Here is a 27,001-nt window from a genome sequence, read left to right as displayed (position 1 = left end):
ACACACAGAAATATTGATGAACAGCATATCGAGCACTCTTGCGCCAAATACAGAGGGCAGATGCCAAAAGGTGCCCTCGCTTCCCTCGCTTGTACCTCGATCAGCATACACCGGAGAGGATCGACTCTGATTCAGAGATTGGCTGTCTCTTCCAATTCAGTCGACCATCAGGTCTGACATTCCAGTCCGACGCCTCCTCCACCAGCTCCCAGTCCCCGGTTACAGGATTCTTTTGTACGAAACGGAAGATGATGCTGGAGCCAAAGTCTTCAAAGACGAGTTCACGCCGTCTGAGGCGCATCCACTGCTCGTTCTCGTCACCCTCGACGGCGTTTGTGATTTCCGTCTCGTTGTTCTTAATGGCAATGGCTCTAAAGATTCTGCTGTCTCTCAATGCGTTGCGGATGGGATACTGGCCCAGGATTCGGATCGCATCTTCTCTCACGGCTCGGTCACGGCAGCCGAAGGAGACGACAAACAGAGGCCAGGTCCACCCTGCGTCCATGGCAAAGCCGCAGTTGGGCCGGGACTTGAGCAGCATCTCTGCGAGAGCGTTGATTTCGCGATATTGTGGCGTGAGGCCCTTGACGGTGATGAGGCTGGAGTATCGTGGGACGGTAGTATATATGTAGAGGATGAGATACTCGATTCGGATGCTCATGGCCTGTAGATATCGGGCTCGGTCTGTCTCGGCGTCGCGGAGCACGGCTTGATACATGGGTTCGTAGGCCTCAGTCCAGCGTTGCAGCCAGTACCGAGACTCTGCGATGAATTTGGACAAGACTGCGTTGGTTTTGAGGCTTGCAAACTTTCGGTCCAACTCATCCGGGTCGGTAGTCTTGTGAAGTGCAAGATCTGCCGTCACCTTGGTGAGCATCGGAACGTGGCGGACCATCTGCCGCTGTACCAGCCCCCAATAGTCTCGCATCTCGTCCCAGGAAGTGAAGTGACGTGGCATATCGTCTAACGACGAGATTCTGGTGAGCTTAGGTCGAAAGTACGGGGAATGCTTTGTGAATGGGATTATCCCCGGAGGTCGTCGAGGACTAGGAGGAGGGGCACGAGGTGACCATGGGTCACTCTGGCTCTGGGGGCTCGGTAAGCCGGTTATTTGCACCTGAGGGCTCTGAGGAGACAGCATGGGGGGCGTTTCGGGCTGGTTTGGGGGGCTCGGGGCCGCTGATGCTGAGGGAAGCTTTGTGCCTGAGTAGTCCATTGACACCTGGTATTGCTGACGCAATTGATGTGGTGGTGGTACCGAGGAAGGAGAAGCCAACGAGGATGGCGAGGATGCTGAGGGGGTTGGAGATGCAGATTGTTGACCTGTAAGCTGGGGAGGTTGTGGTGGTGGGAAGAAGGCCTTTCTGTATGACCCCATGAAGGAGCGTGACTGCAGCTCCAGAGGCTTGTAGCAGTCCAAAATGTCCTGCACCAAGGCTGGTGGCGCGGGAGCAATTCTGACAAGATCTGGAGCTTTGTCGGTGCAGTTGGCGAGTTCGTTGAGCATCGAGAAGCCGTGAGTTATGTGCTTCAGAGCGGCCGGTACGTTTCCTCTTTGGGTCTCGAAGCAGATGAAGAGCAGGGAAGATAGCAGAGCGGTTCTCATGCCCTCTCTCGTAGGCTTCATCTCTGACTGCATACGCAGTGCTTCGCAATAGTAGGCGACGGCGTTGAGATAGTGTCGATTGCTGCTGGTGTCGAGCCCAAATTCTGACCCATGGACTTGGTACGCCTTTCGTAGAGCTCCCACGGCCATGGCTCCGTATCGTAGCGTGTTTTCTTCAAGCGTAACCTGCGGCATCGTGGCTGTCCAAAGACGAGTCTGGTCGATGAAGCCCCCTAGAAAGGTGACGGAGAGTTGCGACCATTCGACAAAGTAGTCTCGCTGGTCATTGTTGGCGAAGCGGATGGTGTTGACAGAGGGTTCGATGATGATCAAAGGTGCCTTTTTGGAGTGTATAAGCTTGCCCTTGGACGGTAAGGGGCGAGATTGAGGTTGTTGCGAAGAGGAGGCGGAAGAGGTGTTGTCGGAGTAGGAGTCACAGTAGCCGCGCCACTTCATGCAGTTGAGGCACGCCGGTCGAGTCTCGTCGCACTTGACATGTCGTTTTCTGGGAGAGAACAAGAGAGCTTAGTCCGATGTGCCAGGGTAGCGTATCCGAGTTGCAAGTACACAGAGAGGATGTGGAGGACGCGATGCAGACGCAGGGAGCCAATCCTTGAGCTTGAGACGACTTACTTGCCTAGATGTCGCCATCACAGCTGGTTAGCAAGAGACGTTATATTTGGGCTCGGTTTCCAGTCGTAAACATACATGTGAGACAGCCAGTACGGGCACGAGTTGAGCTGCGTCGAGTATGTCTTGCTCTGGAGTCTAGGGCAAAGCGATGTATTCTGGGCTGTCCAGTTGACGCAGGCTCCTCATGTGGCTGAGCTGAACGTGCTGAGCGGCTGTTGTTCAAAAGACTCCTTTGTCAGAATCCTGGTATGTATACCCGAGATTTGGGTGCTTGACAAGGCCAGGCACGACATTGTTCGACCAATGTTGGTTCTCGCCCAAAGCAGGCGGCATCTCGCAGACTCACCTGGATGAACCGCTGCCCTTGACGATCGGCAAGGTGAATTGAATCTCCATGCTGTCGACGCGATGCTCTTCGCTTACGGGACGCTTCGTGCATCAGCGAGGCCGTTGTCGGTCTTTGTGTTGCGTCTGATGCTGGTCAGCAGCTCTGGGGACGAGCAGTTCGGTTTAACGGAGGTCGTGCCGGGATTGGCGCCTTGACGCCTCTGCTTCGACCAAGCTTGCTTCCGGCAGACACTGGGTAACAATGGCAGATGTAGTAGCTGTCTCGATCCCTCGCTCGGCGATTCTGGCTATCGTTGTCTCATTTCATCCTCTCTGCGTTCTCTCCTCAAATTCGGTTTGTGTCTTTTGGCCGCTAGGAATCGCAATTGTCGCCGCAGACGCGAAGCGCGCAGAGGGCCGAAGGGGGAAAAAAGAGAGCAAAAACCACGCTGTTGCCCGGTTCTTAGCTCAGGACTCGTCTGTGCTTTTAGCCACCCAAGGAGGATTCTGTAGGTCCACGACGGGGCCCTTTGGCTTCTGATGGCCACTTCGGGAAGTGGCGCTTTGAGAACTGGAAATAAGATCGGAATATAGCGCAAGCCAGAGAGGAATCTGAGGGTGGGAGAATTAACCAGACCAGGATCGGATCCCACGAGACGTTCGGTACATTTGTACTCGCCTCGACACCAGGGAAGAAAGGCGACGTCGGGCGGTAAGAAGATGACAGAAATATCGAAGAGCAAAAGACGAGAGCAACAAGGCAGAAATAAGAATGGTCTGCCTGGTATCCCGTAGGCAAATATTGAAGAGCTAGGGGGGGGGGGGGGGGGGGGGCAGTTGAAAGCAAGATGCCATGCCGCCGCTATCCCACACTCCGAACAAGGATGTTGAGTCGGAAAAGGCAAACCGGAGCCTGGCAGGGATGATTAAGCTGGGGGATGCGGAACCCCATCTGTCCCTGCCTAGGCTCGCACATTGCGGCCGTTATCAGTTCCAAGATGGAGGTTGGAGACGGCGTGGGATCGGGGCGAGATGGAGCAAGATTCAGAAAGGCGTCTCTCGGCCTTGATAGCCCGGTTTGCCGGATGCTCCATTCTGTCTGAAACATCTGTGGTGTCTTGGTGACTACGGTGATGATGTGACTAGGTACTTTGCCTTTTCATGTATGTAGGTATGTTTCTTGACTGTTCTGACTCGCCGATTCTGTATCCCCTTCTCCCGAGGGAACAGAAAAAGAAGATGGAACCGCGGCATCTTGCAAGCATCACAGAGACGTCTCTGCTTGGGGTCTTTCACAGGTCGTAATTCGATGTTCTGGTAGTCGAAACAGCACCAAACACGACAAGTGGCCCCGTTGTGCGTCACTGACATGTCTCGGAGGAGAAGAAAAAAACGTGCAAAGTGGCGCTGCGGTCCAATTCCAAAATGCGCCGTCGGGCAACTGTCTTGGAGCCGGACACTGTCTGTCAACCACTTAGTGAAGCCTCTCCCCCTTGCTAATACTAGAGCATCAAGCCACCTGTGAACTAATCGGCTCCATCCTCCCATCCATCTTGCGTTCTTCAAGGCTCAGGGACGGCCAAACGCAGGCAAGCGGAGGGTCAAGCGGATGCTGAAGCAGCTCAGTCTGCCCCGTTGGGATTAGGAACGTCTGTAATCTGCCCGAGCTAGCTGATATCCTGCATTCCCGTCGATAGTCTTGCGGAGAGAAATCTATAGGTTGCCCTTGGTGGAATCAGATCAGCGTCTTCAAGGGGCAGAGCCTCGAATTTGTTTCTCGGGGGAGCCGGACAGGATGCATAGTTGCTTAGAAGATCACGTCAAGGCAAGCAGAGAAATGTCCATTGGCTTGATCTTGCGCTGCTCTCAGCTGCTTGCACGTGCTTCGAGAGTACCACCGGTTTCACGTGGCTGCAAAATACTAGGTAAGGTAGGTATTTTGACTGGCCTACTTAGTATCTCTGGTCTCCCGCTCCTCACCATAATCCCAACCGGACAAACTACTGTGACAAGGCACAAGAAAGTCCGCCTACTGCAGGAGATCACGATCTACGAAGACTGTATGAGCAGAGCACGGAGCTGACGGCAGACATGAAACAAACAAGAAAGCAAGAGAAAAGAGCGAGCCATATCTAAATAGCATCTGAGAAATGCTATGGGATCCGAGAGGAAGAGTGTGTGCGTGTATGGGGCCTGACATGGTGTTGATGAAAAGCCGAAGGCAGGGTGTTTAAATGCCGAAGGATCCTGCAAGAAGCTCCTCTGAGACCTTTTTGTCACCAAGCTGGGCGTTGGTTACATCGTGCGTACAATAAGGTCACCACAGACGCCGCCAAAATCTTGATTCGACTCGGGGATTCCGGCCATGCTGATGAAATACCTGCTGGTAGAGTGGAACAGAATAATGTGTGTGTATGTGTAGCCCTGGGGCCCGCTGACAGGATTTTTCACTCTCGTAGGCAATGATGAACCCAATTGGAACAATGGAAGACAAGGGGATGTCGATATCCAGTCCAGCCGTTCGGGATATAATGCGCCACGCTGGTACTCAAGAGACCTGTGGAGGGGTCTCAAGCTCACGACTTGGCGTGCCGTCTCGTCTCATCTCTTTCTCTGCTTCGCCGGGATATCGTTCACGATCGGCTTTGAGTATGAAGCTGATACAGAAGGCCCAAAGAGAAGGACGCCACAGCTACCAAGCAGCCTCGGGCTGAATCCCTTTGGCAGCTTCTGGCGCGCTTCCGATGCATGCCCTATACCCCTGTCCGTAATAGAGATGTCCCTTGCAGCGAAATGGCTAATGTCAGTATATCCCACTATCTGGAACCGACGAAACTACACGCAGTCAGGATCTTTGTCGCCTCCCTGAGCGGCATCTGCTAGGAATAGAACAAGTGAGGCATGGCTGTCTCGTTTGCGCCAGAGGCTCCAAACTACTAGTAGTAGTACTCCCAATAGCACTGGCCAAGAATGGATGTTGTTCTTGATCAAGTTGGTAAAGCAGATTTTGTCACGTCAATTCTTTAACAGGGACGCCGCGGCCTACGCCGAGGGCGTGATGGACAACGCATGCAGGGCAACGAATCGAGCCGAGCAAAGAATTTGACAGCAAGACCAAAGCGGCATCGGTTAACCGCATGAGAAGAGCCTCTCGATTTCCACACATCAACTGTTCCATTTCCACACATCTTTTTGCAGTAAAAAACCCACAGTAGCATCATCTTCATAATACAAACTGTCAGCCGCCTTGCCGAAATAGACCTAACACTTCCATTTACAGCCTGTAGTAGTGACATGCAAAGCCATAGCGTATTCTGCATAGATTATAGTATTCTTGACCTTCCCTTATCCTGACCTGAAAATTTGTATGACACACAGTTTGTCTCTTGGCTTAATGGTTACTTTATGGAGACCAATTTTTGGTGGAAGATGTGTGGAAATGGAACAGTTGATGTGTGGAAATCGAGGGCCTCGCATGAGAATGACAATGTCCCCAACCAAGCGATGGACACTAGGGCCGGGCCTGTCCACATACCGCCAGGCCGGGGATCGCGACCTGGCAGCTATATGTTTATCGTAGCAGCCTCGGCTCTGCTGGGGTCAGTCAAGCCCTCTCCGTTAGGTGCGGGCACTTGCATCTGGCGGGGGTGATTTTCTTGTTGATTGGCGGTAGCCACGTCGCTTTGCTGCACTCGCTGCTTCGTCCAAGGCAGGGGCTGATCCGATCCTGTGTGGTTGCTGATGCGCCATTCGTTCGAAGCTCGCCCTCTTGAGCGAGCCGCTTCTGACGAGCTGCAGGGAGCTTCCAGTTGGTTTGCGTCAGACCAAAGAATCGCTGTCTTCAACAAAAAAGAACAATGCAGGACAGGCATCGAAGATCTCGGGTACAAGCAGACGCAAGCGAGCGGAAAGTGGTGGGACTTTGGCAGCAACACTAGAAGAGTCTGTGGTGGATGTCATAGTGTCTCATGCATCTGGGTGGGTTTGTTGTGTTTCATCTTTATCATGCGTGCCGTGCTTCGTATGTATGATCGATCTTGAAGGTGTTTGGGGCAATTCATAGCAGTATGTTATTCCCGGTTCGCCGTGAGAGACTGTCTGATTCGACATGTTGGAGGCATTTGATGTCTGTTGACGATTGCATTTTTGTATATACGGCGTATGGCGATGGGTATCTCACCTGAAAGCTGTGTCCAAGTTCTTGGGGTCCGCCATTGATGGTGTGTGTTGCTTCACGTATATTCGTTCTTTGGCAAGTCCTGCTCCGAGAAATGCTCCAACAGTCAAGTTCGTTGTATCCCTGCCAGGGTTCCCGATCACAAGTAGCACTCGCGCAGAACCGCTTCAACCGGCACTGCACAATCTTGTTACATGCAGTTGTTGCAGGCTGCCACCGAGTGAGGGGTCGGAGAGCGTCCGAGATCAATGGCCATGGTTGGTCCTGGCGAGAAGGGCAAATAAGACAATGGCGCAGCTCTTGTCGTCTCTCGAAAGGCAGAAAACTCATTCTCAGTGTCGACGACGTACCGCACAAGGTGCTGACAGACGTGCTCGTAATGCGCAAGATTATACTTTGGTTTGCGGGCATCACTCGAATCTTCATGATCCGTCCGAGCGACTCCCGAGCAGATCGTGTCCAGAAAGTTGGCAAGTCAACGGTGACAGAATGGCCCCAACTCCCGCGCTTACTGGGCTGTTCGCAATACGAATGCTGAGATGAGCCATACGAGGAATGAAAAGAAGCAGAAAGAAAGAAAACCTGGGGAGATGAGATGAGAGACGCTGGAGTGACCCACACAGACCTAGACCAGACAGCACCAAACTTGGCAGCAATCGGCTTTGATTTTCGCACCTCGACCAACAGCCCAGGAGCCTCGAAAAGAGGGCTGCGGTGGATGAAAATGGCTGGAGATTATCGTCTAAATGTCAATTTATTATGCAAAATTCATAGGAACAACTAGAACACGTCCGGATCATAGCGCAGCACGAATCTCGTGTCTCGTCCATCCATCAGGTTCCCGGATTTCCACCCCCTGGCAGCCACAATCATCTCCAAGTCATCATCGTGCTTCCGCGTCTCCAAAAAGTGACGCTATAGCCACTCTCAGTTAGCAGCTCAGACGGGCGACCTGCGCCATTGGGAGTTAGTGGCAGCCGGTTAGGGGGGGGGGGGGGGGGGGGAGAAAGGGCCTCAGCCGCCGCCATAGTGGCATTCTGCTCCATTGCCTCGTCAATTTCGGTGGCAGAGGCGCTCAGCTACAGCGGGTTGTTGTGCTGAAGCCACGCGGTTCTTACGAGGGGGGGCTGACGGTGCCTACTTTAGCTTCTGAGGTCGATGGGCTTCTACAGTACCTTGTCTGGTCAATGACGAGTAACGCAATTTGCCGTGATCCCGATTTTCCGACTTGCGACACATCGTGAGCTGATCCTCTCGCTCTCTTCGACTCCATCTCTCTCCCCTCTCGGACCTGTCATTGCATTGAGGTGGGAGACAAGAAGAGAGCGAGCGTCGGCAGCTGTCCTGGTGCTTCCCGCTGCTGGTGTGTCTTCCCGTCTTCGCATTGCCTTCCCTCGTGTTCCATCCAGCGTCTCTCTCTCTCTCTCGGTGTCTCGACACTAAACTGACGATACGAGCGCCAAAGTGTCAGCTCAATAAGGAGGCAAAAAAGGCAGAGGAGCACGAGAGAGTCACTCGCTTTCACGAACAGTCCTGCGAATTCTTCAACCGCCTCCCAGCCTTGCGTTTACCAGGTCTCGTCGTCATCGTTCTCGATATCTACCCGAGTTCCCCAACCCCCTCAAGCAAGGGCCGGCCTCTTCAGTTCTTTTCTGCTTCTGTCTCAGGTCTTGCAGATTGCAGCTCTCGGCTCTGCCTATCCGCATGCGCCTTGGAACTGTATGATCCTGCGCCGCTGCTTTCTGCGGACCCCTGTCGACTAGTTGTTGTGTTTTTCTTTGATCCATTCATCGATCGGCGTTGTTGGCCCGCCAGTAAGTCGTCTTTTTCTTCCTAATAAACAGATCGATCCCCCGGAGGGAATTCGATCCAAGCCCCGTCGCTGCGGGCAATTGCAGCGCAAACCTGGGCCAACCTGCGGCTTCTCTCTTCGATTGAGTCGCCAGCCAAAAAACCACGAGTCCACTGACGTTCTGTGTAGCCTCAGGCCGAAGCCCGTCATGCAGCGCTACGGTGACCACGGCGACTCTACCGAGAGAGAGCCTCTGGATGGCTACGGAACGCAGTCGCAACGAGGAGCTTCTCCCGACAGCCACGTCTACTCGCCGCACGAGTATCACGACCAGCACCAGCCGCCCCCGGTTCCCCAGCACCAGGGCCAGAACCACGACTATGATCAAAGCCAGGGCTACGACCACGGCTACGACCAGAATCAGAGCTATGGCTACGACCAAGGCTACGACCACGACTATCGTGACGACGCTCCTCCGCCGCCACAGCATCAACAGAATCAAAACCGCATGCAGAGTGACAGCGGCTACTTTGCCGGGGGCGGAGCACGCAATGACGGGTATGCGCAACCGAACAGAACCAACTCCCGCCGAGATTCCCAAAACATCGTGACCCCTGGCGCTGACAACTTCAGCGACATGGCCTCTGGAGGAATGGCCGGCATCGCCTACGGTGTAGCAGAGCGCAACGCCCGAGAGAGCGGCATGCAGGCGGCCCACGGCGGACTGCCGCCTCCCCCCTCGCACTATCAGGGCGGCTACGACTATCATCCAGACGGCGAACGAGGCTCGCGAGCCGCCTTCAACCCCCTGGGCATGCCGACGGCCGCCGCCGCCAGCTCGCGCTCGCCCTCCCGCAGCACGCGCGATCCCTATGCCGACGACTACTACCCGGCCATGTATGCGGCCAACTCGCGGAACAGCAACCCGATGCTGGGCATGGTCAACCCTAACGAGATTGTGGATGACGGCGACGACGGGCTGGACTATTCGCGACGCAGCCAGCGCAACTCGATGCTGAGCGCCTCCAACTCGGACCGAGCAGCCAAGGGAGCTGCTGCCGTGGCGGCCGTGGCGGTGGGAGGAGTGGGAGCTGCTGGCGCCATCAAGAGCGCCCTGGGACGCAGTGGTGAGTATATCTGTCATGATTTCCGTGTTCTTCTTTCTGTCTCCTATGCCCTTGGTCCCTTGACCCCTTGACCCCTTGACCGTTGAATTACCCAGCTCCACTCATGACTTTCTACTTGATGCTCGATCAAGCCTTATGTTGTATATCCGTCTTTGTTGTCCAACTGATACAAATGACGTGAACGACGCTGACGCGCCCACCTAGCTAAAGCAGCAACAACAACAACGGAAACAAATGCTGGTGAAGGTGGAGGCGAAGGGGGGGGAGGCGGAGCTGCAGGTGCAGGTGGAGGAGGCATATTCTTTGACAACGGTAGCACCGAGGAAAAGTCGGCCTGGATGGCCCAGCAAACGTCCAAGAGCAAGAAGTGGCGCTGGATCATCTCCATCCTCCTCGTCGTCATCATCGTCGGCGCTGTTGTTGGCGGCGTTGTCGGCAGCCGAGTCGCCAACAGCCACGGCAGCAAGTCTAGCAGCGGCAGCGGCGGTTCCAAGGGCGGTAGCGGCAGTGGAAGCGGCGGAGGCAGCGGAAGCGGAAACTCGGACGACGACGAGGGCGACCTCGACATCAACAGCCAGGAAATCAAAGACCTGCTCAACAACCCGGACCTGCACAAGGTCTTCCCCGGCGTCGACTACACCCCCCTCAACACGCAGTATCCCGACTGCCTGGACAACCCCCCTTCTCAGAACAACATCACCCGCGACGTGGCCGTTCTCAGCCAGCTCACCAACAAGATCCGCCTCTACGGCACCGACTGCAACCAGACGCAGATGGTCCTCCACGCCATCTCGCAGCTCCAGATGACCAGCGACATCAAGGTCTGGCTGGGCGTCTGGCAGGACAACAACGCCACGACCAACGCCCGCCAGCTCGAGGAGATGTGGAACATCCTCGACCAGTACGGCGACGATCCCTTCGAGGGCATTATTGTTGCCAACGAGGTGCTCTTCCGCCAGCAGTTCACCGTCGCCAGCCTGGGCGAGCTGCTCGACGACGTGCGCACCAACCTCACCAAGAAGAAGCTCAGCCTCCCCGTCGCTACGTCCGACCTGGGAGACGACTGGACGCAGGCTCTTGCCGACGACAGCGACTACATCATGGCCAACGTGCACCCCTTTTTTAGCGGAACAAAGGCAAGCGAGGCGGCCGCCTGGACGTACAGCTTCTGGAGCGAGCACGACGGCCCCTTTTGGAAGAAGGACAAGTCCAAGAACATCATCTCCGAGACGGGCTGGCCGACGGGGGGCGGCAAAGACTGCGGAGGCCCGTCGACGTGCCCGGATCCTGCCGTGGCGGGCATCGACGAGCTCAACACCTTTATGAACGACTGGGTGTGCCAGGCGCTGGAGAACGGCACCAACTACTTTTGGTTCGAGGCCTTTGACGAGCCGTGGAAGGTCATATACAACACCAAGGGCAAGGAGTGGGAGGACAAATGGGGCCTGATGGACGCCAACCGGAAGCTCAAGGACGGAGTCAAGATTCCCGACTGCGGCGGCAAGACTGTTTCTTGAGGCCGCCCGCGGCAGGTCCTTATTGTATGTATATACTCCATTTTGTTTCCTTTGGTCTTGTGATTTACGGGTTGATGAGGCATGATGGAAAGCGAAACGATGTTCTGTGCTGTTGTTTCATACATATCTACTCGCGGCAACCCTCTTCCACCCACCCTGCTGCTGCAGCAGCAGCAGCAGCAGCATCCCCTTTATTTCCCCCCGGGAGCTACAGGCCTCGAGTCTTTTGATCCCTGTTTATGGTTCTTCACTGTCTATCGCTAATCGCGTGCTGTTTTGTCACCTATTGTTTCTCCTTTTTTTCTTTTTTTTTCTTTTACCTTACTGCCCTATATTTATGCTAGATGATGGATCTGGCGAGACGAACATACGGAAGAGGCTATCGTCACTTACCCTGCGCTTTCTGCGCTTGCGTCTTGTTTTCTGTTTTCGCTGCGAAGAGGCACATCACATGAGGCGTTTGAGGATCAAGCATGCATAAGTGCTCATACCTATACGATTTAATAAACATAATTGAAGCCGATCACGGAATTGACACCCGATGAGAAGTGACACGACCTAGTCGAACCCAATTAAAAGGACTCGCTCGATCTGATGGAAGATGGTGAAAACCGATTTTTTCAATGTTATTTCTCTTTACTAGAGAACTTGCGTATCGTTGAACCTGATCACAGTAACTGAAACCGACTAGGGTAACAAACTCCATTCCTTGTGCGCCCAATGCTTAAACCCATCTCTCATTTCTGAACCCATCTCTCAGTGTGTCTGAACATCTTGCAGAGGTCAGCTCCCTAGACAGCCCGCTGATGAGCCAGAGGTGGACGGAGACAAATGTAGGTTCCATGGAAGGCGACGCCGCCCTCGACCTCGGGGAACTTGAATTGCTTGTACTCCTCAAAGATCTTCTTCAGGGGGGCAACCATGGTTGGAAACTCATCTGGCAGGAGATGGGTACTTTTAGGCAAGAAACTGGTTAGCACAAGGATCTAGGTAGGAATCATGGGAAGCAAGATGGGGAGAAAGGCATACTTCAAGTCCCAGGCGTCAGCGCTCGAGCCCACGTAAATGGACGGCAGCTCGCCCTTGAGGGCCTCGGCGTACAGATCGTAGTACAGGTGAGGGCCGTAGAAGAGCGTGTCGGGCTCGATGTGCTCGAGGCCCTCGGGAGACTCCACCACGGTGTGGCCAAGAGACTCGATGAAGGCGACATCGTTGACGTTGAAGGCGGGCTCCTGGAACATGATTTTGAACGGCTCTCTGCCCAAGCTCTCCGCTGCATTCGGGTCAAGATTTGCCAGGTCAGCAGGTGTTTGCCATTGCCAAGGAAGAGTGAAGTGAAGTGAATGTAGGTCATTGTGTGTGTTTTTTTCTTCTTTTTTTTTTCTAGTGTTTTATTCAAAAACAGCTTGTATGCAGGGTAATCTCAGGGAAGGAGGGCCATTAATCTTACAAACTTCATCCGCAATCACAAGCAGGGCCGCCAGCTGGCAGTAGGAAGTTCGCTTGGCCTGCCAGTTGCCCTCAGGGTGGTCGAAGCAGCCAATGCCGAAGCAGACAATCTTGGAAACCGGGTCCTGGACATAGTTGGGGAAAATGAGGATATGGTCCGCAAAGATCTTACGCAGCTCGGCCTCGGGGAAATAGGCCTCAAGGTCGGCCTGGATCGCCTGGAACTCCTTCTGGAGCTCGGCAACGACATCTGGGTCGACAGCCAGGGGTTTGTTGGCACCAGGGTCATTAGCCGCCTCGCCGTTGGCGGATCGAACACGGTTGGCCCACTTGCCATGCTTCACCTGGATCCAGCCGTCATTGTTGTCCGCCATGGTTGTCAGGCTAGCAGGTCAAGGGTTGTATGTAGAATAGAGGCCCCGGCTGATGGGGTAGAAAGAGGGTGTCCAGGGGGGGGGGTTATGTAGAAGGGTTGCTAGAAGAAGACGGCAACAGGCAGGGCGCTGGTGCTGGGGTGAATGGAGAAGAATGAGGCTGCGAAGCCGCGGGTTGGTGAAGAGGTGAATGTGGGAGTCTGGGGTTTGTGATTTGTGGGTTTGATTTTGTGGCGGGCTCGCTTGGCCCCGCAGGGTGCGAATCACGTGCATACACGTGCCAAACTTGCGCACTGCCCGTTTTCGCTCGCTAAAGGCTTATAGCGGTGCTCTAGGCGCTGAGGCGCTGTAGCATAGTGCTGTTGGCCATGCACAGACTACCGGACGGCTGCACCTCGAGATGCTGTTATTTTAACATTTCAAGAAGACTTGTAATGTTATAGTAAGCCTAAAGTAGGTCAAGGTACCAAAACACATAGGGTAAATCAGGTCTGATAATTTATGATGAAGTAAAACATTCCTGATTGAAACTGATTGAATCTGACCGAAGGAATTAGATCTGATTGAATCTGACTGACGGAATCAGATCTGATTGAGACTGACTGAGGGAATCCAATCTGATTACAGCCCCATGTATATATTCATATCTCCCATATACTAATCACTGGGACCATATCAAATCAAAGGAGGACCTGCTTTTGGTGGCTCCTTGAACCATATGCTAGAGCTCTTGAACCTTCTGTTTAGCTAGGTAAATATCTCCTGTCGTATTGCGCAAGCCCTCAGACTTGCCTCTCACGGTTACATGTATGTAGTAGTTATACGCACATTCTCCTCAGTGGCTCGGCAGATCGACGCTACCCCAACGCATGCCATCCATCTCCAAGCAACAAAATAGCCAGAATAAAGCTCCCCAAATCCCCAAGAGAACCAATCGAATCTTTCCATGCCTGAACAGCCTAATCATACCTTGACCTGCCGAGTCAATCACATGGCAGAATTTGGCGGTGAGTCCCACGGCAACTGTCTCAGACGACGAATTGCTTCACTCTGTTGGCTTACACCTGTCGTCATACCTGCAAGGCCGGAGCGGAGACCTCCTCTCGATCAGACGGCTATAAGTCCATTCTGCTGCTGGCCTTGCTGCCCAGATTGCTGCCCGCAATAAAGCTCACAGCTCGACTTGCATCCATCCATTTCATTTCAGCTGACTGATTCTCTCCTCTTTGTACAGCCTGGTTCGCAGTTCCAGCCTCGTCATCCTCGTCCTCCTCGGCATCACCATGGCTACTCAGCTCCACAGCCAGCTGCCGACATGCGAGCGCTCAGCTCCTGGATCAATCAATATTCGCCCAGCCGAATTTCCCAAATCTGCGTCTCCTCCGCCTGCAGATCTCGATCCCAACCAGACTGCCCAGAGATTGGTCTTGGCGTTGAATGAAGCACTTGCCAAGGGAGACTACGCAGCAGCCTCGAGGCTCTTTGCCGATCAAGGCTTCTGGCGAGACCACTTGGCCCTGACGTGGGAGTTTCGCACAGCTCAAGGACCCGAAGCTATTCAGGGTCTGTTGGAAACGAGTTCCCAGTCCAAAGATGGCTTTCGCCTGAAGGAAGTTGCTCTCGACACGAGCTCTGACGTGCGGTCACCTCGAGTTGCGCCTCTCGACGGAGAAGGCGAGGTTACTGGGATACAATTCTTCGTCAAGTTCACAACGGTTGTTGGATTTGGTGTAGGCGTGGCCCGGCTTGTGAACGACAATGGAACCTGGAAGTTCTTCTCCCTCTACACAGCACTTCAGGGGCTCACCGGTCACGAAGAGCGAATCAATGACAGACGACCGCACGGAGTTGAGCACGGCGCGAAACCAGGCCGGCAGAACTGGGCCCAAAGGAGAGAGAAAGAGATCCAGTATCGGGATGCTGATCCAGCCGTGTTGATCATAGGTGAGCACTGATAACCTTTCTCTACTCCAGTAGACCCCTGGATTATCCTGTCACGGAATCAAAACGAGCTTCTACTACATATCCATCACGGCTAACATCTTGCAGGTGCTGGTCAATCAGGACTGACAGCAGCGGCCAGACTCAAGATGATTGGCGTCGACGCCTTGATTATCGATCAACATGCCAGCGTCGGCGACAGTTGGAGGAAGCGATACGATCAGCTGGTCCTCCACGACCCTGTCTGGTACGACCACATGCCGTATCTCCCATTCCCACCGCATTGGCCCGTCTTCACGCCAAAGGACAAGCTGGCGCAGTTCTTCGAAGCCTATGTCAACTTGCTCGAGCTCAATGTGTGGACTAGCACTACACTTGAGGAGGCTTCTTGGGACGCCGCAAAGGGCAGTTGGTCTGTAAAGGTGGCCCGACGACTGGCAGATGGCTCGGTAGAGACTCGCACCCTGCATCCACGACACATTGTCCAAGCAACAGGCCATTCTGGCTTCAAGAACGTACCACAAATCAAGGGACTGGACACATTCCAAGGGGACCGCATCTGCCACTCTTCAGAGTTTCCAGGGGCTCGGGAGGAGAGCCGCGGCAAGAAGGCGGTCATAGTCGGATCATGCAACTCGGCCCACGACATTGCGCAAGACTTTGTCGAAAAGGGCTACGATGTCACAATGGTTCAACGCTCGAGCACCTTTGTCACCACCTCCAAATCCATCACTGACATTGTTCTGCGCGCCTACGCAGAGGACGGGCCCCCTGTGGAGGACGTTGATCTTATGATCCATAGTAACCCCATGGCTGTGCTAAAGACTCTCCAGATTTCCGTTGCACGAAGGCAGGCCGAAAACGACCGCGACATTCTCGAGGGCCTCCAGCGCGCTGGGTTCAATGTGGACTCTGGGCCAGGCGGAGCTGGCCTCTTCTTTAAGTACTTTCAGATGGGTGGAGGATATTACATCGACGTTGGGGCCTCTCAGCTCATCATCGACGGCAAGATCAAGATCAAGTCAGGTCAGGAAGTTGCCGAGATACTGCCTCATGGCTTGCGCCTCGCAGATGGCACTGAACTAGAGGCAGACGAGATCATCCTGGCAACAGGGTACGGGAACATGCGAGAGAAGACACGACAGATGTTTGGGGACGCGGTTGCAGACAAGACACAGGATGTCTGGGGGATCGGCCAGGGGGGTGAGCTTCGCAGTCTGTGGCAGCAGAGTGGACATCCTGGGTTCTGGTATCACGGGGGCAATCTAGCGCTGTGTCGGTACTACTCGAGGGCATTGGCGTTGCAGATCAAGGGGATAGAGGAAGGCTTATATCAGTATGGCGAGAAATAGAGTAGAGAGCGGCTCTGTCTTTCTTTGAAGCGTGTTTGCTTCGAAACTGGTGAATACCCAGGCGCATCGGATTCTGAATGCCACTCTCCTTCCAGCATCAAATACCTAGAGTTGCCTTCCCCTTGGGACTGTAATTATGGGCACATATCCTCGAGGAGATTGCAAGTGTTGAAGCGACTGCCCGTACCAGCATGGCGTGACGTACTTCTTGCTCGCAGTCAGGAGGCAAACTGTCCCTGGGCAGGCAAGCGTGTTCGAATTGTAGAAACTACCCGCTCAGGGGACGAGCAATCATCTTGCTGCTGCCACTTGCAAGTTGAGTTGTGTCCCGTTGTCGGCCCTGACACTTGTCATGGGAGTTAATGAAGGGGAGGGGCGCACACTCGGGCGTCTCTACCCGATGTAGCTGTCACTGCTTGCTTGTTGACTCTGGAGTGTCTTGCGCTTCGACCTTGAGGTTCCCTGGGCTGTTGCAACTCGTAATTGATGCTCGTCATGGCTTGTGCCTTCGCAAGTCTCACCCTTTGGCCTTCTCCTCTCACATGTGGAGAGATGAAGCCCTCTTGTTTGATCTTTCACCGCCGGATGATTGACTCCCCAAGCGAGACACCTTCTCTACCGTATCCGTTGATGCCTTGCCCTACGCTTTCCCTCGTGTCTTGTTTACTGAACGCTAGCTCTCCGGATTTTACTATAAATTCCCTCTCCTCTCCTCGATTCTCCTCTTTCAATCTCTTCTTTTCTTCATTCTCTTCAGTCTGTGAATTGCTCTGCCACGAGCATCACCGCCGCAGCCACCATCACCACCATCTCAACCGTCGTCTTCGTCTTCTTCTTCATCCTCGTCCTCGTCCTCGTCCTCGACTTCTTGTCGTTCATCAGCATCGAAATATACCGAGTTCACCATATCTCAGCCAGCAAAGCAACATTTGCATTTCTTCACATCATCCCTATTTTTTTTTCTTCTTCTACCATCTTTACATTTCTATCTTTATCCATCATTTTTCCATCAACATCTTTACCAGTCACTTTTACATCAAAGGGGGTCCAGCACTCCACTGCTTTAGCTGTGGCTCTGGGTTTGGCTGGTGAGTATTTGGGAAGCGGCTTTCTCATGGCATTGGTGCTGACGTCCTCCCTTTCAGGCATCTGCTCTCGTTTCTCCTTCTGCCAACGCCCCATGTCTTCCGACTCCCGTCGACCAGAGGCTGTTCGCCTTGGAGACCTGCTGCGGTTATGAGATACGACCTGGCGTGAGAATTTGCTCCTCCGCCTCCTCATCACAGAATCTTGGGGGCGCTGGCGGCCGGGACCAGCAACCGAATGGGTGCGAAACACAATTATTCAACATTCTTAAGCGGTATCCTTACTGCGATTATTTTGTCGAATATCCTCTTGTTTCAACAGCGATTATTGTTATGGCGGAAGAACTCGAAGCAATGATGATGGCATGGGAGGATCTATTGAGGCCTCAGGTCATATGGGCTCAGGCATGTGGTTGTGGGATTTGGTAGCTGAGGAAGACAGACAATACATTTTCGTGTTTGGCAATCTTTTGTTTCCAACCCATCTCTTGATTCACCCATGTGCTTTGTCGCCAATGGTTAACACTCGACAATCCGTCGCAGTAGCAAGGGCTCCAAGGCTTGCCTGTTTGTCGTTCAATGACCGTGACACACACACTTTGGAATAGCTGGGGGATCCCAGTCGAAGCTACGCTTCAAGCTTACACGGATGCTAGATCTCGGATCGCCACCGCGCCGATTCCCCCATTTCCCCCCCCTTCTCCTTGTCGCCACTCAGCTATTGTCGACTAAGTGAGCTAGATGCGCCTCTCCTCCCTCGCCGATCTAGCTAACCTCGGGCGGGATCTCGAAAGGACATGCACCCGCTGCAGTGGATGGTCATGATTACAATGTTCCATTAGCAATGACTTGATTGTCATGAGCATTGCGAAGCGTCATCACTCTCTCCCAGACTCGAGACGGACCAGACAGTCCGTCTTATAGTCAAGGTGTCAAGTTTACGATGCGATAACGTCACGACAGCATCAACATTTCAAATGGCTTCCATCTCATTGGTTGACCGAATAACACGAGCATCGTGTATCGTGTTCCAAAGAGATGCATGCTTGAAGACGAGATGAAGTATATATGTATATAATGGCATGAGTGTGCACAGTCTCAGCTTCTCCTCGCCATTCCCACCTCATCCTCGCTCATTCACCTTCCGCAAAGCCCCTTCCACAAAAGAATGTTAAGTGTGCGCACTGCTCCTCTCACGTTGCGCCAGTGCAGTAGATATTGTTCTCCCTCTTTCGCCCGTCGAACATTTGCCCAAGCCGTCAAGATGTCGAGCATTTCCGAGGCCATCAAGAAGGACCACCGCGAGCTGGAGCAGTACTACAATGAGGTGATCAACAACCAGGGCGATCATGACTACCAGGAGCGGTACGGCAACCAGTTCGTCTGGGAGCTTGCTCGTCACTCTGTCGGCGAGGAGCTGGTTGTGTATCCTGCGTTTGAAAAGTATCTGGGGAGCAAGGGCAAAGAAATGGCCGAGAGTGATCGAAAGGACCACCACGTTGTGAGTAGCCTGCTGTACCACTGCATACTATTATTCGTCATGACTACAAGATTACTGATAGTATGACTCGAACCAAAACAGGTCAAGGAAATGCTCAAGACCTTCCAAAACCTAAAGCCCTCGGATCCAGACTACGTCAGCAAGCTCAAGGAGCTCTGGGCCCCTCTCTCGGAGCACATCAAGGAGGAGGAGGAGCGAGACCTGCCGACCCTAGAACAGAAGCTCCAGGAGGTGGAGGGCGAGTCTGCGTCCATGGCCAGGTCCTTTGGCCGCACCAAGGCCTTTGTGACCTCGCGCAGCCATCCCAGCGCCGGCGAGCACCCGCCATTTGAGACTGCCATGGGCCTGCTTGCTGCGCCGATTGATCATATCGCGGATCTGTTCAGGAAGTTTCCCGATAACACGGTATCTCCCAACCCTTCGACCAAATAGAAGGACTTGGTCATGTTTTTTCCTTTCACAACCATGTATTAGTTGCGAGATCTGAAGAATGTCTCTTCGAATATGTATGATTAGTAGTATACGACTTATGAAAAGTGTCTATTCGCATATGCCTAAGTAGTCGAAGAGTACCATTTGTGAAGACGGTCTATCCGAATTTGTATGGTGTCAAAGTGCTCATAACTCGTCATCGCCTTGCTTTTCGACCTTGTATCATTCTTCCATGTGCTCATAACTCATAATCATCCTCTTCTTCTTGACTCCTTTGTACATGAACTCTTGCTGTTTCTGTTGATATAAATGCATGCTTCTTTCTGCGAGTGCCCCTAGCTACCTCTATTTTGTCCCCATGTGCCTACTCTATGACTTTGACAGAAGCTCCTCGTTGCGAAAGCTGCCGCTATCACCAAGCTTGAGCACGTCAATCAGCCTCTTCAGCATGCTGCTCACGCAAAGCTGCACATTTCCTTGGACGACCCGCTGGTACAGGGCCTTGTGCATCTGATTCCGTTCTTTGGGCGACATGGTCAAGGCGTGATGGATCTCATCGGCCACCTGACTCACGTCCCAGGGGTTGATCCGGATCGCCTCTTCCAAGCTGCTCGCCGTTCCGCTGAACTCGGAGATGATGAGCGGCCCATGAGTATCGCGCTGGCACGCGACATACTCCAGACTCGTCGTGCTCATTCCCTCTCGCACGCAGGTGTTCACTGCCACATCTCCAAGGCGCAGAACGGCAAAGTACTCGTCCTGAGACAGTCTCTGGTTGTGTATCTGAACCGGCGTGAAATCGAGGGAGCCGTAGGCCTGGTTGATGGAGCTGGCCAAGTCGTTGACCTGACGGGCATAGACGATGTTATCGCCGTCGTCGTCAGCCATGGTTGCCGGGCTCGTAATTTGCACCAAGACAACGTGATGTTGCCACTCTGGATATTTATCGAGGAAGCGCTTGAAGCCCTGGAGCTTCTTCTCCACGCCTCCAAAACGGCTCAGGGGGTCGCTGCCAATGATGACCTTCTTGCCCTTGTATAGCTTGAGCAGTTCGGCGTATGTCTTGTCGACTGAAGGGGCGTAAGCCAGAGATGTTATCTTGGCAACGTTGATCCCAGACGGAAGCACGGTCAGATGGACTCGTGCTTTGGTCTCGTCCGCTTCCACCCATTCACTTGTGGCCTTGCAGCGAAGGATTCTGGAGCACGAGTTTGCAAAGTGCTGCAGATAGTGGAAGGCCTGGAAGCAGACGAGATCAGAGGCAAGGACTCCCTTCAGTATCTCCTCTCGTCGATGCAGACAGCGGATGAGCTCGCTGGTAGGAAAGGGAGACTCGAGGAAGAAGACGATGTGCATTCCGGGGTGGCGTTTCCGGAGAAGTTCTGGGACGAGCATCAGGTAATGGTCGTGGACGACGACAATGTCTCCCGGCTTGTAGGCTTCGCAGACACGCTCAGCGAATGCTTCGTTCATTCGGCGGTAGTCGTTCCATCGCACAATTGCCTCATGGCCGTCTGTTGGGGCGCGTTGCTTGTAGTGAAACAATGCGCAGAGATCGTGTTCGGCATACCGCCTCCATCTCGACTGGCCCTTCAGCTTGATTCCGGCGTCCGTGATGTCGCGTTCATCGGCCAGCCAGACGGGCACGGTTCGTATGTGGTCGTTGTACAGCTTCTCTTCGAGAAGCGCCTTGCTTTTGCGGGAGATGAACGTTTCTCCAGATCCCACATCCTCGTCTCCAGGGGCATGTCCGCCGAGCGAGGTGGTTGTCGAAGCCGGGACCGATTCCTGAAGCTGTTCCTGCGAGGCGGATGCGCTTTCGTTGTCTGTTACGTTGTATATCTCCCCCGTCCATGCGACCACGGTGTGTTGCCACGGGCTCTCGGGCGAAGAGAGGTAGGTGAGGGAGTCCAGGTGGGCAGAACAGTGGTACTTGTGCTCCAGCTCCTGTCAAGCTGTTAGCTGTCTTCTTCACTCAAGTTGAAGCTGTTTGATATCAATTTCGGGCTTGGAGACTGACCCATTTCCTTCCTCTCCGAAACCGCAGGAGCTGAGGCAGAGTGAACGTGACGGACAGAATGTTGCCGCTCAGGGGAATCTCGCCTCGTCTCGCTGCCAGCGTGATCTCGTTCAAGGGTGACACAGCAGGTGGCTGAGCCGGCACCGTATGAGCCGTTCGTCGAGGAAAGTAGTCTTGTTTGTCTTGTTGAGGCCGTCTCGAGCTGGGGAATCCATTGGGGCGTTCGAGGCCGTAGGTTCCCTGAGAGATTCCTGGCGTCACTGGAATGCTGGTGATGGCTTCGGATTCATGGGGCGGCAGCTGCGTATCATTTCGCTGCGGCACGGCTGGCCGAGTCGGAAGAGCTCCTTGCGGAGTGAGTCTGTTGGCCATCTTGAGAGATGGGGGGGTTTGCAGCCGCAGTTGATTGATTGATAGCAACACAGTAGGTCGGATAGGATCAACAATGGAACAATGAGGGTTGTAACCGGGTTTCAGTTATTGAATCACAGGACAGCGATATCAAAAGGCCACAGAAGTCTGAACAGATACGCCCGAGCGCTAGTATTTGTCTCTTTTGTTCTATCAAGGTCGGAAATGCACGGTCCAGGATCGGCTCCAACAGCGCCTCGCCCCTCGACAGATCTGACGGTTCTACTTGCCTCTGGCGAACCGCATCTTCAGAAGGGACAATGCTGATAGGCTCAAAGCATAGGCTTGGCAACGGATCTGTACGATTCAAGAGACTGTTTTTTTGCCTTGTCTTACCTTGTTTTTTTCTCCGGAGCACTTGCGCCGAAAAGATCTTCATTGACGTCAATCGCCGGTCATTGATTGATGCTCTCGTGAGCGCATCGCCAACGCCTCTGAAGCTGCGACACGGAGAATTGCATGCAATCACAGTACCCTAGAGCCTAGTGTAGACAAGGCTGCTGTTAAACGTTAATCGAAGCGAGCTTATTAAAAGTCGTCAATAAGGATATTATTGTAGTGCAACATCCTGTACTCGAGGCGGTATTCCCAAAGTTGTTGTGTTGTTGGGGGATAGTAATGAGGGCACCATGACAGGTCCCATTTCACCAAGAGATTCTACACCATGCATTGATAACAAACCCGACGGGGATTCATTTGCAGTCCATCACAAGATGGAAGACAAGAGATTGATGTCAATCTGGCCAATGGTCTGTGAGGTTTGTCGTCATGCAGAGACAACACAACTTGAAGAAAATCGTTTGTACAAAGGTCTAGCCTGCTCTATTCTACAGATTCGATTCCATTATTCATTCAATCATCATCAAGATGCCCTTTACCACGCCGTGTGCCCACCGTCGATAATCAAGTTGCTTCCCGTCATAAACGTGCTGGCATTGCTCATCAAGAACAGCGCCGCCCCCTTGAACTCGCTCGTCTCGGCCAGCCGCCCCATCATGTTGGCCTGACTCCACGTCTCTCTCAAGCCCGGCACCTCCTCAAAGTTCTTGAGCACCATGGGCGTGACAATATGTCCCGGGCTCAGCGAGTTGACGCGGATGCCGCCCTCGCCGTTCTCCTTGACCGAGCTCCACTCCATGGCCAGGTTGCGCGACAGCTGAATCACGGCCGCCTTTGACGAGTTGTAGGCCGCAGAGAGCAGGCCCTTGTTTGCGATGGTGCCAGACATGCTGGCGACAAAGCAGATGCTGCCGCGGTTCTTGTACTTGAACATCTGCCTAGCCGCTGCTTGCGCCGTCATGAAGACGCCCGTATAGTTGGTCTGTAGCATCTTGTTGACGTCCTCCGCCGTGTAGTCGATCGCGGGAGTGAGTTGCTGGATGCCAGCAGCCGCGATAACGCCCTGGATCCCCTCATTCTCCGCTGCAATGTCTTCCATCAACCTGTTGAGTGCTGCTGTGTCGTTGACATCCAGCTGCTTATACTGGAGTGAGCCTCCCCATTCGGGAACAACTCGTTCCAGGGCCCTCTGATACTCGTCGTCGGGGCTTGGTAACCGATCAAGGCAGTAGACTATGCAACAGTCAGACACACGAATGTCACACTATGGGAAATGGATCGTGGGAGATGTTCCGGGTAGGAGTCGTCCATACCTTTACCACCAGCCTCGACAAGTGCTTCTGCCATGGCCAGCCCCAGCCCTCGAGCACCGCCTGTGACAACAAATGCTTTGCCGGCCAGGTCAAAGTCGGCAAATCTCTTGGTGCCAACTGCAGTCCCCTTTGGCAGCCCGGTGACGTTCGTCCCCGTTTCCCGGGATGTTGCAAAGTGTCGTCGATTGTGATGAGAGGTTGTGGTAGGGTTGCATGACGCCGCCAGGGGGGCTTTGCTGATAGGAGCCGCCTGCCATCTCGTTGGGGTCGCAATTGGCACCTTGCACCGACCCATTGGGTTGCGGCATCGAGCAACTAGTCTTGCAGACATGGCTTTGGTTGGTTATCTTTGTCTTTCTTTTTGTACCGGCTTCGTCTGTGTCTTGTTATCGTCGAACCAGCAACTGGCAATGTAAACTGAAAGAATTGAGTCGCACAACACACGAGATAGTTGAACTTGTCGAACGTTGCAATGCCATTCTTTAAGCTCAAATATTCTGAGATCGCGAATCTGAAGAACCGGATCGTTATGCATCCTCGACGTCATGATCTGCGGCTGCCCGTTGCTAGTCCGTCCCTGAAAGTGGCAAAAGCTGACCCATCGAGGCGCAGAAACCGTATCACCACGACTCGGAGCTTTGGCTCCGAATATAGATGGTGAGATCTAACGGCTGTTTTGACATAGGCAACAGTTTTTCGTCCGATTTACCAAGGATTTAGCTATGCCAAAGTTCCATATATGCTCCACAGCATTGACGTCGGATTCTCTTGGTGCAATCGCACACAAACGTTAAGAGACCAGCTAGTGACGATGTTATGAAGGCAGTCTTACATGTAAGCTGTGGATCAAGAGGCGTCAAGGTCGAGGCACTTCCGCGGCATATGCCCGAAGGTGCCAAACGACTGGCATGGACTGACCTGATTTGAACACGATATTGGATAGAGCGTCAACATGCACTGCAGATCACATTCACCTGAAAGCCAATAGATATGATATCAACGTTCCGTATTGATGAGTCTGTATAGGGCTCTGCTTGCCTGCCAAGGTTGTGATTTCATGGTGTAGCAGAGAATTTTGACCTCAAGATGTCATCCCGCCGCGCTTTTGGGCTGGCCAAGAGCGTCTGTGGCCATCTCGATCCATCATTGCGGCAATTTCGAATTAGTCGAGTATTAGCGACTGCGTTATCGCGGCAACATCAACCGTTGATAAATCAATTGACTGGAACTTGGAGTTTTTGGAAAGCTTCTGGAAGCAGATGGCGATGTCAAGGCGTCGAAGCACTACGTTCAAACCGAGGTCAAGACCTGAACATGCCTCTGTTCAAGATTATATCGAGACGCCCAGATGGCTACCCATCGCACAACAAAGAACACATTTCTTCTGACTGTTCAATCCGTGACTGTCCTACCAAGCCATGCGTGTTGAACTATGGTGTGTAGACTCCTTCCAAACAGTTGATCGATGGGGTTGGGCGAGCTTGTTTCAGTCCATGCGCTGAAATTCAAGTGTCTTGCGAATGTGAAACTTCGAAAGGATGTTGCTATATGCACTGGCAAACTACTGACCTACCAAGGCATGACGAGAGCTCTGACATTTCCTGCTTAAACAGCCCAAGTAGTAGGAAAAGCAGCAGAGAGGCCAAGTTCGAGACGGAATCCCTCTACTGCACCGGAGAGAGATATCATGCGTCTGTTCTGCAGCCCTACAGCTGTATACTGAAGATCCAACGGCCTGCTACAGCTGCCTGCACGAGCTGCGGCATCCAGCATCAAGCAAAGAGCTTCATCGCCATTGCCGATTCTTTTTCCCAGCAATTCGAAAGTAGAGCATCCAGCTTATTTTCTTCCAAGTACTATTACCTACCAACTCCCGAGCGGAGGCACTGTTGAAGCGCATCTTCACCGTCATCCATGCCGGAATTACCTCCGCAACACCAGCAGATGCACCTCCCTCTTGGAGGGGAACGTAGCTTCCAGACACGATGAGGCAGATACGTAAGTGATTCTTGCTCCTTCCCAACAGCCTACCGAGATGACGTGGCAGGTCAGCCGATTGTGAGCAAGTGGTGAGTCTTAAGCAAGGCGTGTAGTCCATGCAAAGCTCCTGCCCTTGAAAAAAGCTCCGTCACTTTTGACTGACACTCTCACCGCCCCCCCAGAATTGCCGTATAAAAGGTTTGTCTCCTTCGACTCTCTTCTCTCTTTTTCTTTTCTTCTTTCTCTCCCCATAATTTTTTGCTCTGCCACGAGCACCCCCAGCTCTTCTTCTTATTCTTGCCCTTCCATCACCTCCCCCCCGTCGTCTTCACTCACCAGCCTGGAGGGGGGAGGTGATGGAGACTGTCAAAATGAAGTGTCCTTCCCCTTCCTCCAAACCAGGTATGCTCTCCGGCCACTTCGTCCCCTTTGTTGACCGATGGACACTGACGCTCGCACTCGGACACAGGGCATCTCTCCCTCTTCGCTTCATTCTGCTGCCGGTGGGCCGGACCCCACGAAGCCAAATTCATCTCGGCCCGCCGGCAGCTCCAGACACCACCAGGAGCATACGGTATGTCGAGTGTCCATTCCTGATGATGCTGCATGAACTGACAGCGATGACGGCGGCAGCAGCAGCAGCAGCAGCAACAACGACAACAAGAACAACACCAACACCAACACCAACACCAACGCCATCGCCGTCACCATCGCCGTCGCCACCACACGAGAACCACCACACGAGAACCACCACATGGCAACGCCCTTGACCTGATATCGACACTGCTACATTGGGAAACACTTAGTACCTAGGGGTCTTGTTGGACTGCAACCCGGCTAGGATAGTTCACGCTTACAATTTGGGAGGACACTAAACTCCGGGGTCAGATTAGAGTGACAGGTCTAAATGCAAACTACAAGTTTTCACCCTCTTTTTGATATGCCAATGTCTCTTGTGGTGACCACGTAGTCAGCCATTGTACGATAATACTCACTACATTATCAAACATTCCAATATTGATGTCCAAACAACGTTTGCTGTCGCCTCAACCCCAATTGCGCCATTTGCAAGATTAATCTTGGAGTCGTCTTTCGTTACTAAGGTATGCAGTCCATTAGGTGTGTTTTGTCACTTGAACCATTGAGGCCTACAGGATTGATCCGCTCCGCAACTACTTCTCCTTTTCCAACTACAGCCATATCGCCTACCGAATCAACCAGACGCAGCCAGACGATTCGAATTGACAAATTCAGCGACGGGAACGAAGTCATTTACAGATCTACGAGTAAGCATCTCTGACTTGATTGCAAACCCCCACTTGCGACTGTGGAATGTCCACTGCTGCTGCTACTAACACACCTGGTCCACGGGTAGCAAGCCGACTAGCAACTCGCATATCGGTCGATCGACAGTTCGGGAGAAATTTCAACGCATGAGCCAGACCTCCAAGTCCACGCCGTCCGTCAATTTTGCCGGAATGAGCCTGAAGGGCGCGAGCAACAGGTCGAATCCCTGAAGCAGCTCGGCTCGACCCCGAAAGGGCAAAGAAACCAGTCAACAGGCCGAACACTCGTTCGATAAATGCGGGAACTATCGTCGACAGCGAGCCGTGAGCCGTGGAGGA

At 53.3% G+C, this 27,001-nt stretch overlaps 8 protein-coding genes across 8 annotated transcripts; 4 read left to right on the top strand and 4 right to left on the bottom strand.

Moving 5' to 3' along the window:
- Positions 1 to 100: 100 nt before the first annotated feature.
- TRIREDRAFT_59546 (uncharacterized protein) lies at positions 101 to 2,390 on the bottom strand (the record flags this gene model as incomplete). The annotated part of the gene is made up of 3 exons (XM_006964051.1): positions 101 to 1,179; positions 1,324 to 2,111; positions 2,311 to 2,390. Coding segments are annotated over 3 exons (1,947 nt in total), but the record flags the coding sequence as incomplete, so codon positions are not given.
- A 6,552-nt stretch (positions 2,391 to 8,942) lies between these two features.
- On the top strand, positions 8,943 to 11,179 carry TRIREDRAFT_76700 (glycoside hydrolase family 17; the record flags this gene model as incomplete). The annotated part of the gene is made up of 3 exons (XM_006964204.1): positions 8,943 to 9,093; positions 9,169 to 9,662; positions 9,948 to 11,179. The coding sequence occupies exons 1-3, from the start codon at positions 9,044 to 9,046 to the stop codon at positions 11,177 to 11,179; spliced, it is 1,776 nt and encodes a 591-aa protein (XP_006964266.1). The 5' UTR covers positions 8,943 to 9,043.
- A 791-nt stretch (positions 11,180 to 11,970) lies between these two features.
- TRIREDRAFT_121146 (uncharacterized protein) lies at positions 11,971 to 13,002 on the bottom strand (the record flags this gene model as incomplete). Its single annotated transcript, XM_006964050.1, has 3 exons — positions 11,971 to 12,148; positions 12,209 to 12,452; positions 12,630 to 13,002. The coding sequence occupies 3 exons, from the start codon at positions 13,000 to 13,002 to the stop codon at positions 11,971 to 11,973; spliced, it is 795 nt and encodes a 264-aa protein (XP_006964112.1).
- Positions 13,003 to 14,215: 1,213 nt separating this feature from the next.
- Positions 14,216 to 16,295, top strand: TRIREDRAFT_76696 (uncharacterized protein; the record flags this gene model as incomplete). Its single annotated transcript, XM_006964203.1, has 2 exons — positions 14,216 to 14,946; positions 15,052 to 16,295. The coding sequence occupies exons 1-2, from the start codon at positions 14,286 to 14,288 to the stop codon at positions 16,293 to 16,295; spliced, it is 1,905 nt and encodes a 634-aa protein (XP_006964265.1). The 5' UTR covers positions 14,216 to 14,285.
- A 2,253-nt stretch (positions 16,296 to 18,548) lies between these two features.
- Positions 18,549 to 19,313, top strand: TRIREDRAFT_59372 (uncharacterized protein; the record flags this gene model as incomplete). The annotated part of the gene is made up of 2 exons (XM_006964202.1): positions 18,549 to 18,881; positions 18,963 to 19,313. 2 exons carry the CDS (start codon positions 18,549 to 18,551, stop codon positions 19,311 to 19,313), a joined length of 684 nt encoding a protein of 227 aa, XP_006964264.1.
- A 369-nt stretch (positions 19,314 to 19,682) lies between these two features.
- TRIREDRAFT_73134 (glycosyltransferase family 20) lies at positions 19,683 to 21,705 on the bottom strand (the record flags this gene model as incomplete). Its single annotated transcript, XM_006964049.1, has 2 exons — positions 19,683 to 21,260; positions 21,334 to 21,705. 2 exons carry the CDS (start codon positions 21,703 to 21,705, stop codon positions 19,683 to 19,685), a joined length of 1,950 nt encoding a protein of 649 aa, XP_006964111.1.
- Positions 21,706 to 22,618: 913 nt separating this feature from the next.
- Positions 22,619 to 25,312, bottom strand: TRIREDRAFT_3292 (uncharacterized protein; the record flags this gene model as incomplete). The annotated part of the gene is made up of 3 exons (XM_006963943.1): positions 22,619 to 23,316; positions 23,397 to 23,471; positions 25,264 to 25,312. The coding sequence occupies 3 exons, from the start codon at positions 25,310 to 25,312 to the stop codon at positions 22,619 to 22,621; spliced, it is 822 nt and encodes a 273-aa protein (XP_006964005.1).
- Positions 25,313 to 25,747: 435 nt separating this feature from the next.
- Positions 25,748 to 26,151, top strand: TRIREDRAFT_105894 (uncharacterized protein; the record flags this gene model as incomplete). The annotated part of the gene is made up of 2 exons (XM_006964201.1): positions 25,748 to 25,950; positions 25,995 to 26,151. The coding sequence occupies 2 exons, from the start codon at positions 25,748 to 25,750 to the stop codon at positions 26,149 to 26,151; spliced, it is 360 nt and encodes a 119-aa protein (XP_006964263.1).
- Positions 26,152 to 27,001: the final 850 nt, after the last annotated feature.

The sequence above is a fragment of the Trichoderma reesei genome (assembly GCF_000167675.1).
Source record: "Trichoderma reesei QM6a unplaced genomic scaffold TRIREscaffold_6, whole genome shotgun sequence".
Lineage (NCBI taxonomy): Eukaryota > Fungi > Ascomycota > Sordariomycetes > Hypocreales > Hypocreaceae > Trichoderma > Trichoderma reesei.
The sequence above is the reverse complement of the archived record's forward strand: the minus strand, read 5'-3'. Positions and strand labels throughout refer to the sequence as shown.